General features: G+C 34.6%; 1 protein-coding gene across 2 annotated transcripts in view; it reads left to right on the top strand.

Annotated features, from left to right (window-relative positions):
- The window catches only part of RPGRIP1L (RPGRIP1 like), a 73,117-nt gene that overhangs the window by 2,903 nt on the left and 56,817 nt on the right, over nucleotides 1-13,397 (top strand). For both annotated transcript variants that reach the window (XR_011049066.1, XM_068411103.1), the window contains exons 2-6: nucleotides 1,301-1,392; nucleotides 2,177-2,321; nucleotides 4,676-4,974; nucleotides 7,808-7,907; nucleotides 8,949-9,092. Coding sequence is in view for 1 of the 2 variants with exons in the window: in XM_068411103.1 (XP_068267204.1) it covers nucleotides 1,308-1,392; nucleotides 2,177-2,321; nucleotides 4,676-4,974; nucleotides 7,808-7,907; nucleotides 8,949-9,092 (773 nt within the window). In the remaining variant the exon portion in view is untranslated. The remainder of the gene's footprint in view (nucleotides 1-1,300; nucleotides 1,393-2,176; nucleotides 2,322-4,675; nucleotides 4,975-7,807; nucleotides 7,908-8,948; nucleotides 9,093-13,397) is intronic.

Genomic DNA, 13,397 nt, shown 5'->3' on the forward strand with positions numbered 1-13,397 from the left:
ACAGCATTGAAACTGCAACCTTATTACTAATCTGTAAGTTCAGATCAGTTCAGGCATTTCAACTGTCATGACAAGGAAACATTTGTTCCACATGAAAGAAAAATGTGTTCAGGCTGTTATAAACAGTGAAAGCTAGAAATAATACTTTATCCTAAATTTCAATGATGAAAAAAGAAAAGATTGAAAGCACGATTGACTGGTTGGAAACTAAACTTCCATTAATCCTTTTAATTCCTTTTGGACAAAGCCATAAGGGGACATGTTTATGATAGAAGACTTTACTGGTAGAAGAAAGGCATAGCCTTAGCAGCAGTTTCGGTTATGACAGAATTAACAGATACTTCATGGCATGTCTGTGGGTTGTACTGTGTCACTTTTGTCCTCTGATGCAGGTCTTTAGTAACATCACTGCTAGTTTCCCAATGCTTTCCTAGATGTTCCTAGAGTGTAACAATAGGGGGAAAAAAAGCCTGTCCAAAGGACTTTATCTCTCTTTTTCATGCTATTTCAGCTTTACTTGGCTCTATGGCCAACGTCTAATTTTCTGCACTGGAAGAGAAGAAAGAAACAGTAGTTGTTAACAAGTATCTTCCTATATTACACTGAAACAAATGTACTACTTTCTCATATTAATACTTTCCTAATCTCGCTTTGTCACGTAGCTAAGCTTTCTGTTGCCTAAAGAAAGAAATGTGTTTGGATTTATGAGAATCATTCATAGGACAGTGTCTTAGAAAGTAATTTCTCTTATGACAGTCATTGAAAGAAGACTAAGAGAATGGTAGGCAACACTGAAATAACTTCATAACCCCCAGCGCCTCTGTTTCAAAGAGTCCCATTAAAAACATGGAAGATGGCATTACTCATCTACCAGTTGATGCCTTAAGTTTTGACCTGTCTTAAAATGAACAAACAATTAAAAAAAACCCAAACAAACAGAAAACCCCACAGGTCCCTCTCCCACATGCACTTAGAAATATGGCCTTAGCCCAAAGATTGCTGAAGACAACAGAAACAGAACTTTAAAAAGCTAGTTCTATGTACATTAAAATTGGAGCTATTTCATAACAATATTTTGTGCACAGATTAAAACTGGCATAATGTTAAACTTGAAAGTTTAGATTGTCCTCTGAGCAATACAGTGGAGATAGGAGCATTTACAGTAACGTACGAGTCTGTCATTTCAGTGAATCTGTCGTTACTTTTTCCTTCATTTTATACGACGTATTGTAGTTCGTTCTAGTCTTGCAGTTTAAGTTAGAGATGGAGAAGAATTTAATTTGAATTTTGTTATCCACAGATAAGCCATGTCTGTTCCAGCTGATGAAACTATGGGGGACCTGCCCGTGAGAGATGTAGGTCTAACTGTAGCTGGAATTGAAGGATTACAAGGTTTGTACCTGCTACTATTTATTACAGTTACAGACTTTGATCAGTGGCTTCTTTGGTTTCTTTCTAAAAATGTTTCTGACATTCCCACTCAAAAAATTAAGTTCAAATACCATTCAAAATCTGGGTTAAATTCTGAAAGACACTATGACCCATTCTGTGTTCATGTTCATTGTTACAAGAGGGGAGCTGCTGTGAGATGCTAAAAGCTGGAAATCTTATTGAGCTATAATGTTCATCCTTCCAGAAGAAGAGGACTTTTTTTGCTGAACTGAGGACAAGGCCAGACCCATTTAACAAAATGGGAAACAAAAGTACTATGCAATTCTGATACGTTACTCAGCTGCTGATAGGAACTACTGGGCTTAGTCTTGTATCTGAGTAAACTTACAGCATTATGAGTTAATCTTTTCAAGCTTCAAGAGAGTATATTAACTTTGAAACAGATTAGAAAGCATCTCTGTGGTAATGATCATCTTATTTTTTTTAGTAGTATGTTTGATAGTACCTTGTTACTTGCTAAACTATTTCCTTTGTGTTGTTTAGTAGGTTGTCAGTTTGCTGTATCATTTGAACTATTTTTTCATCTGTAAGAAGGAGGAAAAAGGAAGTGATTAATATGACAATAAATCTGAAAAAGTTAATCAACAGACTCGTACAAGTGTAAAATATCAAATTAGTTGAAAACTTTCATTATTTTTTTTCAGTATTTCAAAATGAGTTAGACTTTGGTTTACATGTTGTTGAATGTAGTGAAGGTAATTTAAGGTTGTCTTGGTTTGGGTAGAATCATCAATCGCACAGAATGTAAAAGCTCGATTAGCTGTATCACGAACCAGTCGAGAGGAACTGGAAGACAGATTTCTTCGTTTACGTGATGAGAACATCTTACTCAAACAACTTGCAAATAAGCAAGAGGAGAAAATTAAAAGGTATGGGTTTTAATGTTTTTATTATAGCTCACAATAACATTTTTTCCCTTTAAAGCATTATCAACAAATTAAGAATCACGCTGATTTCTCTCAGAGCACTTTTTAAAGCAGTAGCAAAAATCACTCATCGGAATTCATTTTTATATTGATTTCTGTTTGTCTCTGTGGTATGTGGGATATTTTTTGCAGTGAACAGTATTAGATCTCCATGTAGAGAGGTACACCTCTATCCACCACTTTGGAGCTGGTACCTTGGGTTCATAGCTATGCTCTCTGAGTACAAATGTAACAGGTATTCTGGGAACTGAAGAAGAGGCTGTAGAAGCCTAATTATTCATCAGGAATTTCCTCCTAGAATCAAAATGGCCTATACAGAGAGATCCTGGCCCTTTTTTGGTCCTTCTCTGTCCTCCAAGAAACTGACTAGCATCTACCCTTTTATTATCTAGTTAACCCTAAAATATCTTTATAATTATGATCAGCTCTCCTGTATTCAGGGTAATAGATGACTTCATTGAAGATGTCCCAAGTAGCATGGGGAGCACAGTACCCAATGTATACAAACATATGCAAGCAACTTTAGGCTTATTATTAAACTTAGCGCTGTGCTGGCAAACAGATCTGGGCTCAGCAGAACTGTTCATGGTATTACTATATTCCAGGGGGGCTAATTAATCCAAAAGCACTGTGTCTTTGTGTTAACATTGTGCTGTACTTAAGCTAATAAAATCTTGCTGCATCTAAACTAGCTTCTGGTCAGAAGCTAACCAATTCATGAAGGGGCACCTGAAGATACTGCCTCTGTAGAAGGGACTATTTCATACTTTTCTGAGGTCCAAAACGTTCTTTCATTTTGATTCAGTGTTCAGTGAGTCAGGATCAAATTGACCAGCATGACATAGCTTCCATCTTTTCTGTCAGGCTACTGTCAAATACAAGATGGTGGAACAAATTCATTGTTTACTTATTCCAAATGACATTTGCTGTGTTTCTGTTAAATGACTTATCAAATACACTGATCATCCACTTAGATAAAGTTACACAAAATGTCCAAATTGGAATACCTGAATTGATATTTTAAGGCACAGAAAATACAAAATACAGTGTTTGTCTAGATTGCCGGAGAGAAATATTAACTCCTCAGGCTAAATTTCTTTCTGAACATCCCTCATTCCAAAACCCTTGTAACTAAAAGTTTGGAATGAATTTGCAGTAGAAGTATGTCGAAAAATACCAAACAAAAAACCTGCGTACAGGCAAGCAACATTCTGTGACATCCTAAAGTTATTATGGACTTTTTTTTTGTTTCACTTTTGTTCTTTTAAGTAGAAGCTTCTGTCCACAAGTGTACAAAAATAAAACAAGCCCCTTTAACCAATTGAAGTGTGTCCTTATTTTCAGTTTTCTTTCTGGGTTTGCAAAAATAGATTCCTTGTAAACTAGATACAGGTCTTGAAGACGTGCGACCAATTTTGTAAAGTCTTGAACTTGTCTCTCTCATCAAAGCCACCTTTTCTTTCTTTATATGCCAAGTTTTTCTCATTCACTGCTGGGTATGTTTTCTGTTCTTGTATATTACATCACCCCCATGTGCCCTCTCTGCCTTTTGTTCTAGCTTACCAATGTTTATCAAAACTAAAGGAAATCAAAGGTACAACTCTTGAGATGCCAAAAGCAAAATTTGTATCCTTTTAAAGATAGATGAAAACCATACTTTCTGTATCTAATTATATTCTTCAGCTAACCGTTCCTTCTCTGAAGCACATTGGTAATATTTACCAAGTATAAAATTGAGTATGGTAATGAGAATTATTACGTCTCTTTTTCCAGAGTACCATCTTAAATATCTCCACCGATATATTTTAGCCACTTTAGAACTGAAATATATATTTAAATCCTGAAATACTAGAAATGATATATCATTCAAACGTTGCATATTACTAGCACTGTTTCAATAGTTGACTGTTTTGTGGAATTGTTATTTTATAGTTTGCCCCACCACATCCCAAATCTGTAACTTTACTTAACAGCATGCAGAGGTTCCTATATAAGGTCATGCGTTAAAAATTACGTTTAAGCAGCATATGGAGTAAATATGTGTCCTCCCTTTACTAACCTTAAATGATAAGCCTTAGGAAACTGTTATTTGTCAGTGCTATAAAGCAGATTGCTGCACAGTGGTTTCAATTATCTTCAAAGAGTTCTTCACAGGCAGTAATAGTTATATCAAAACCTGAAATTTATTATTCAGGTTCTATGCTGAAGTCTTCACAGTGATTATGTTCCTTTCAACAGAATGCTTTTTATGCTGACTTTTCACATTCTTTTTCATCTTTTTTTATTATTTTCCCCAGAATGACCACCAAGATAATACGGCTTGTTAATGATAAAAAAAGGCCTGAACAGGTTGGTGGCGGCCCCAAGCGGCTGGGTCAGGCTGTGGAGCTGGAAGAAATGATTGAGCGTTTGCAAGAGAGAGTTCATGAGCTTGAGAAACAAAACGAGAGCCTACGCAGCAAACTCATTTCAACTAAACAGCAGCTCCAGATTCAAGGCCATAGGCCTTGTCCGTACAGCTATGTTCAGTCTCGTATTAACACTGGTTTCAAAAAAGTGAGGGAGGCTGCTGGCATGCCGGAGCATGCAAAGAAAGGTATAGTTCATCTTTATTAAAAATAGTGGTTTATGTAGGTACCACCAATTATTGCTTCACTGTAGCAAGTACGTACCCTCTTCTATTTATCAGTGGGCAATAGTACCTGTAGGCAGAAAGATTGTTCTTCCCCCTTTTTCTTGTATTTCTTTATAGCAGTCATGATAACTTTTTTGCCTTTGAAGTCCTTATTTTGAAAATCCACAGTGGTAGGGGTAAAAAAAAATTACAGGTTTGAAAATAAAGTCACGATTAAACAAGTTTTCTAATAGTTAAAATCATGGTACTTTCTTAGGGACTGTGTTAAAGGCTTAAAGAAGTATATGAAAAAGTTTAGCGTTATCATGTTATAACAAAGTTTTACATCTGTAGTTTGTTTGCACATGTTTTTCCTTTTTTATTTCAAGGTTTATTCTAGTCTGTTGATACATGTGTGCACAACACTGCAGACTTGAAAAATCTATTACACGTGTTGGCTTTTCAAAGCAAATACCACAATGCAGCCATCTTTAATGATGCTTTTTACTGTCAAGACTGCTTAAGGTAGTCTCACCCTCAGTCTTTTATTTATGGTAGCTACGTTTGGAAATTACACTTTAAAACCTTTCCATTTTCATATGAATATTTGTAGAAGTAGTTGTACTCAGTTAACTGTACAGATAATGTGTTTAAAAAAAAAAAAAAAGTCAGCTATGTTGGCCCTGATTCAAAACTGAGTCAGCAGAATTGTCTCCTTAACTTCTACAAGCTATGGATAAGGCTGATGGCCAGCTATATTGTGTTTTTTCTCCATCTCACCCTCCCACCAGTCTTTATTTTGGTTACGTTGATTATTCAGGTATATGAAAACAGAAACAATTCTCATGTTTTTAGACAGGCAATAACAAGCAATTGGCTCTACTCCTTTGCTTCTTTAATTTGAATATAGTGCAAGTTTTGACATTTTAAATACACCTACATTTTCACACTTTATGTCATGAATTAGGCAGTTTTATTCCCAAAATCAATTTTTATTTGTTTGTTTTAACAATGCAAAAATAGGGTAGAAATATAAGAAATTTGTTCAGGCCCAGTGCCAGCAGAGAGAAGAGGGCAACTTGGTTCAAGGATTAAAGATCAAGTGTTGATATGACATGCTATGAGGACTTCTCTTGGCATAAGAACAGATCCCAGATCAAAGATGTCCTGCGCAGAGCTAGGACTGAGGCCGTGTTGATTTGAGGCAGTGGTTCTTAAACTGAAGAGAACATGAGGAAGGAAAAAAAAAAAAAGTCCACCAAACATTCAGTTCAGGTAATAACGTTCAGAAATTTCATAGAAGTTCCAGTGTGCCCATCTCAGTTCTAAGACCTTGTCCAAACTAGAAGGGATTCTGAAAATTTGAGTGCTATGAATACGCAGTTTCTTGAACACACTTTTCTAAGGTGAAGACTATTATTAAAAAAATCTAGTAACCAATACTCAGAACTTGGACACAGTAGTGTAGTCTTCCTGAAGGTCAGAGAATATTTTCTATAGCATTCATTAGCATAGCATGTTTCGTGTTTTTCTCTTGCGTGTTTTCTCATCCTGCACTTTTGATTAATGACAATAAACCTAGCAGTCTGGTGTCAGGTATGTGCCTCCTATCTTTGAAGGCTGCTGGACTCTTAGATTGCTCTGTGGAACCATGAAAATGAATCTCAAAACATTTTTAGTGCAGATCAGAAGAGATTTGGAGCAATTCTCCAAAAATAAAATGAGTGCCTGGAAAAATTTAGGAGAGCTTAGCTGTCTCAGGGTATAAAGAGGCAAGAAGAATCCACAAATAATAAATGCACCTTACAGCATCTGCTTTGTGTTTGACTGGTTTAAAAATACCATAGTAAGTTGATGCAAAAGGTTTGGTCAGGTATGAATGTTCACTAAATACTCACTGGTTTTTCTCTTTCTTTATTGAGTACAACCATCTAAGATATATCATAATTTGAACAAAAAATAAATAAAAAATATATGCTCTAGACATGTATGTACACATACCCATATAGCACAATTACCAATACATTAAAGTGATACTTAAAGATCAAAATTCAAAACATATAAATAAATCAAGTTAACTCAGCACAAATGCAAAGTAGGTAAATTTTTTTCAGTCATTTTATGAACCCACTGGTATAATTGTACCTTGAACCTAAATGACTCCATTTGGGGGACTGAGGGATGACAGCCTTAATGCTGTATTTGAAATTTAATGCATAGTTTGGCCCCACCTCAAAACTTCATTAATTTCTTCTTGCTGAAGAAGGAGAAAGATTTGGAGAAACCATTACTTTTACTCCTGAACTCAGTTCTTCCTTGAGTAATTTCTCACTTTACTTCTTCACCAGGGACTCAGTATGCTTCCAAAGAACATAAGAAAATTATTTGCATTGCTGCTAAAAATGGTTCTGTAGTTGCTTGTCTGGGTAAATGATGCTCATGATTTTGTAAAGAAGGTGCTATCAGAGAAAAAGTGATTACAAGTCGATATTCATGTTTAATAATATTGATATTGTTCTTCTTTGAAGACACCATCTCCATTCTCTGTCTTTAAAAGTAAAATCTTCTAATAAAAACATTTCAAGACACATTTTCAACACTTCTCTTTAACAGTGCATGCTGTATCACCTATAGTTTGAATTTTACAGCAGCTATGTTGTAGATACTCTGATTACCTCTTTCCAAGTGAATTTGATGTAAAAATACTTTTTATGGCATCTATATAGGAGCTGTAAGTGTACTGTATAGATATCGTTGTTTTGTTAAATGCTTGTTCATTCAGCATGACAAAAATTTCTCTTTTCGTTGTTTTCAGGAATGAGATTTCAAGAGTTAGAAGTGAGATCACCTAACCTTGTGCTCCCAAGATATGAACAGAGTCTGCTTGAGGATCCAAGGGCTGAAATAAGAAATTTGTATGATTTTTATATTTCTTAATTTTTGTCACTGTTAAAACTTGTGGTTTTCTTGAGGGGAAAAAATATATTTTTGAGAAGTTTTCACTTCAGAAAATAAAGTGAAGTTGTTGGATCTGACAACACTAACACTGGTAACAATGCAGAAGTGTTTTATGATAAGGAAAACATAGCATGGGGAATTTCGAATGCGAAATGCAGGTACATAAGAATTTGGCTGGAAGTTAAAATTGATCTTCAATGGTAAGCTTCTCTTTTTCCTAGGGTGCAATGCTGCCTAGCTTGTTACTAAACAAAACGGACAAAAGCAGAAAGAATCTTAGCTGCAAAATTATTACCAATACAACTCCTAAAATGTGTAGGATAACGCATGTAAGGGGTGACTGTATTGAATGTGTTATGCTGATGCATTTAAGCTTCATCCTAGAGGTGGTCAGATTTTATGGATAAGTTGCAAAAGAGCAGTATGGGATAGTAATGTAAAATGATTTTGATTCACCTCTGCATTTTAAATGTTTGTGGTAGCCCAGCTGCACATTTTAACTGAAACTGAAGCTCAGGAAACTCTTGATAACATCCTTAATGCAGAGACTGCATGAGAACAGGGAGATGTTATATAGGGTGGAGAAAAGGTAGTTAACATCTAATTTAAAGAAATTGAGGTCTGATTAGAACATTTTTCTTCTTCTAAGTATATCGGAACCTATTATGTTTTTTAGGCATCTGGTTTTCTAAAAGCTACTTTCAGTATGTGTGCTTTTTTCTATAATGATTTACCTAAATCAGATTTACTACAATATCCGTAAATGCTCCATTTTCAATAAATGGGCAAGCTAAGTATACAAATATATGAATTAATGTGCAATTCTTTATTTTTTTATAGTAAGTTGAACTCTTAAACCTCTGTTGTGATGCTTGTCATTAAGAAGTACAAATTTTGCTGAACGCTCTTAAAATTTTTGCTCTTGAGTATTCATTTATTTTTTATTCTTGTATTAAATATTTACTTGGTTTTGGAACATGAGATGCTTGTACTTGCAGGGAGACTGTGATTGAGTCCCAAAAGGAACGCATTGAGGAACTAGAACATGCCAGAGACATACTTGTGAGTCAGCTAAAAAGGAAAGAAGAGGAAACCGAAGAATCCATCCTACGGCTGAAAGAGCAAGAAACAATAAGCCAGAGGTATTGTGAAAAATGGAAATCTCCATGGTGGAAGCATTAGAAGAGCTATGTCATAATGTTGATATGTAGCTGTGAAAATTACTTGTTCTGTTGAGAAATATGTGCTTTATTAATTTTTTTTCTCTTTGGTGAAAGTAAGTCATGAAATGTTTTACCAAATAGCCGTGGATAATTCTAAGCAAGGAGATTGTTATAATAATAGGTTATTATGTTTTTTCACAACTAAACAAAGAGGTTCATAATTACCATTTTAGAGAATTCATTTGCAGCTGATTCAGATTCAATTGAAGTTCAACTCATTAAATGTTAATCATCTATTGTTTCTTCAATATAATTCTTGGAAAATTTTAGATATAGGTTCATAGTGGATTATTTAATGTTTGTTAATACTCATTGATAATTTGGAGTCTACAAATAGTAGAAAAATAATGGCCCTGTAAGGGTAAATTAGCAACTTTTTGAAGGAATATGATATAGCTGTGTAGTGAAACAAAGCTAGACAAACATGCCTGCACAGTGTGTTTCACAGTAAAGCCTCTATTAGTTTAATCTCTTTTCCTTCTCTTTCTTCTTTCACTTTTGCAAAAATACATGCAAAATTATATAACTTTGCATATATTTTCCCTCTTTAGACTATTTCAGTTTCAGCCTGTTACTTTTCATTGTATTAAGGATTTAATATGGCACAATCCTGAAGTCCTTACTCATTTGATTTCAATGGAAGTTCTACTTGGATGAGAAATATGTGGTCAGTTGTTTTAGGTGCCTTTCAAGAGAGGGACCCAATTATTATGTGTGAACATTCTTTTGTGCATCAATGGTGCTACATAAATAATACATTGTAATGTTTGCTACTAAATTATTCACAAAGTCATAAGTCTCCGCTATTCAGATTTCCTTTATATAGTTTAAGTAGCTTAAAGAAGTTGTTATCATAAATAATTTCTCAGTCTGCCTACAGTGAATTCAGAAAATATTTAGAAGATTTTTTTCATTATTTGAAAATAATCTGATACAAATCTCAAAGAACTTCTGTGCTTCATTTTTCTATAGATAAACACTGTTCTTTAAGTATAGCAGTCAGAAACCCAACGTAACTTCTAAATTCCATGTCAGCTACCACGTTTCTGTGACATCTTTAAGGAGTTTTAAAGTAAAGATACACTTCAAATTCAGCTAAAAAATCCTTAAATAAAGTCAAGCTATAAAAAGTGGTGCAGATCCTTATTTATTTGTGGTTATCAAATTATTGATACAATCTATGATACTTGACCTGAGTTACAATCTGTGAATTCATGTTTGAAGTAATGGAATATTTTTCCTTTTCTTGTTTGAAACCAGATAAATGATTAGTTAAGTATTAAAGAGTTACTGTGTTTGGCTGAAGACACTGGGAAAGAGATTAAGAAATGTCCACAAGTGCATATCCAGAATAGTGTGAGCCACTAGAATGCTTTATGGAAGGCTGTTAACCCCTATGTTTTTCAAGTTATATTTTTTTAATGCTGAATGAACCAGAGCTAGAACTTAGAAGGATACTCTTCTTTCCAGGTTTAACTGTAACCATGGGTACCTATACATATTATCTTTAGGAGATTTTTATTAGCTTGCTTTCTTGGAAGTCTTGTGACTGCTCTTTAGAACAGTCTGTGTTAGTTTTATTACACAAAGAGATTTATAGCTTCTATTTAATTCTTCTTTTTAATCTTCTTTGTATCAGCAGAGAAGAAACTGTCAATACTGGAATATTGGAGGAAATTTGGATGACTGATAAGGTCATCTTATTTTGTCTTTGTAGCTTATGTCTTTGAATTTTGGTACAGTTGGTAGCTTTTTCTTGTGTTTTTTAAGAATACACTTGGCTGTCATCTTAGTTATGTTACTACTCAAAGACAGTTCATCTATTGAAGTTATTTAGGAACTGTATGGTGCCAAAAGGACATAAAAATGTGCTTCCACCGATCTTCATGTTGTATTACCATTTGATCTCAGCCTGGTGTTAACAAAATTAGGTTACTTTTAACCTTTAGGAAAACATTCTTTATTCTGCTACAACATTAAGAAATTCTTGTAGTTGAAATAACTGTAGTTTCCAAGTAGTGAAGCAGCCACAGTTAATAATCATTGATCCATCAGCAGTAAGGGAGGGAGATACTAGTTATCCTGAGTCCTATACCCACAAGAAATCCAGTAATATTTTAAAGCTGCCTTTGCAGCCTCACGGCAGTTTCTGTGTAACAACACAAGAGCTACATAACAGAGCTGAGTTCATGTGCAGTGTACTCCTCGAGATGATTACTGTAACATGGCTGCAATCAATGTTTTTTTCAATATTTCATTAGAGATTGTTTGGGGATTGTTTCAGGAATATATAATTCTGTTTTAAGGGAGCAACTTGGCCTGTGTGTTGTTAGACTAAACACATTTTATTTAACTGCATTTAGCTTTGCTGTTTTTAATTTAAAGATGGCCAAAACCATACTAACCGCGTGGTTTGATGTCTATGATACGCAGTGCACAAATTAAAACATTAAGTCTAAACAATCACATTTTGCAAGCAGCTAACTTCATATCACTTAAATGCTCATGGTACTTTCTACAAACATTTTTAAAAACACTCCAAAATGCGTTTGTGAAACAAGTACTTGATATTCGCACGTTTGTGGATTTTTTTGTGTTTTGTTTGGTTGTTTTTTTAAACAAAAAGCTTATTTGCCAGTCAGTTTTGAATTCCTTTGCTATTTTTGGCTGCAACGTGACTTTGGAATTAGACCTATTAAATGTGTGGAATTTTGGACAGGAATATCATATCTGACACATTCTTGACTTATGTGTTTGCATTATAGCATTGCAGACCTAGATTAAAATGTGGAACATGTTAGTCACAATGCATTATCTATTATTTGAGACACTACAGAATGTATACAAATTTGCTAAATCATGTCTAATATTAAAAAACCCTTATATTTGCATTTCTGTATCTGATTTTTCATATTTAACCAGTTTCCCTAAAGATCATGACTTTTTTTCATTTGTAGATAGATCTCTAGCCAGGCAAACAAATACAGAATTTTATATTGGTATTTAAATAATTTTACTAATTTAGGTGCTAGAGCTATTGATGCAATGTTAATATTTTGTTTATTGCAAATTACTATCAATTGCAACATAAAGGTGCTAGGAGAAGGTAAACATTGTTAAGTGTTTTTTTCCCCTTTGTATTTGACTTCCTATAATGAATAAGAGGTAAAGGAATGAACATAATGTATATCAGCATATAGTTCAGTTAGTTCCTAAGCATTGTAAAATGAGTAGAGTACTGCATTTATTTCTCTGCTTGGAAGTCTATGTATATATCTTGGCCATTGATGCATTTGTGATTGAGAACTATTAGTCTAGAAACCTTGTGTATTTTGCCAGGCTGTGGGTAAGTGATCCTGAGACACAGGGTGGTGATATTTTTTTACTTGCTTGTTTTTCTCATTCTGAATGTGAATGGGGAAAGTTTGTGAGCCACTGGTCCAGTTGATACAAATAGTCAGGACTCTCTAGGAGTAGACTCAGTGTTGTATCCCTGTCCTGCTCATATGGAAGTAAAGACAAGATGCAAGGGATGTGGTCTAATTAGACCTCAATTTTATTAGCTTAGCCATCTGGGATTTACTGGCATAAATTTGTACAGTGCAGGTCAAGATCCTTTCCTTAATCATTTCCTTCTGGTGTAGGTTGCTATCAGTCCCCCATTCCCACACAGCTGGTCCCCAGCCTGGTATTGGACCCCACTCTGTTTGCTTTTAATCCAAATGATAAGAGGTCTGGAAAAGAGATTCTCTTTGGTGTATTTCAGACATTAACCCCAAACATAATTCGTAGATTTTTAGAGAGTCACTTTCTCCGAACTTCATTCTCAATTTCAGACTTTTTAATCTAGCTTTAAGATGAGGTTTAGACTGGAAGGATAGAGTTCACGTTCCTTATTTCTGCACTGGTGGCAGAAGACATGCTAGAGCTAAGTCAGTACACCCATTAGTTCAGGTTACTGCCTCAAAAGGGTTATTAGTTACTTTTCTTTTTCTAACTTCTGCTCCAGGTCTACCTCCATGTCTTCAGGTTCTGTGGCAGAATTTTTGGCTTTTTTGGCAAAAGAGAAAATATTGAATGAGTTACATTAGTACAGCTTTGTTCTTATATGTTATATTGTTGTTCTTTGAACAAAATATTATCTATATAAATGAAAGGTAGCATTGACTTTTATATCAAATCTGTATATAACCCCAATTTTTAAGTTATATCAGAATACCTGGG

The sequence above is a fragment of the Nyctibius grandis genome, chromosome 12 (assembly GCF_013368605.1).
Source record: "Nyctibius grandis isolate bNycGra1 chromosome 12, bNycGra1.pri, whole genome shotgun sequence".
In the NCBI taxonomy this organism is placed as follows: Eukaryota; Metazoa; Chordata; class Aves; order Nyctibiiformes; family Nyctibiidae; genus Nyctibius; species Nyctibius grandis.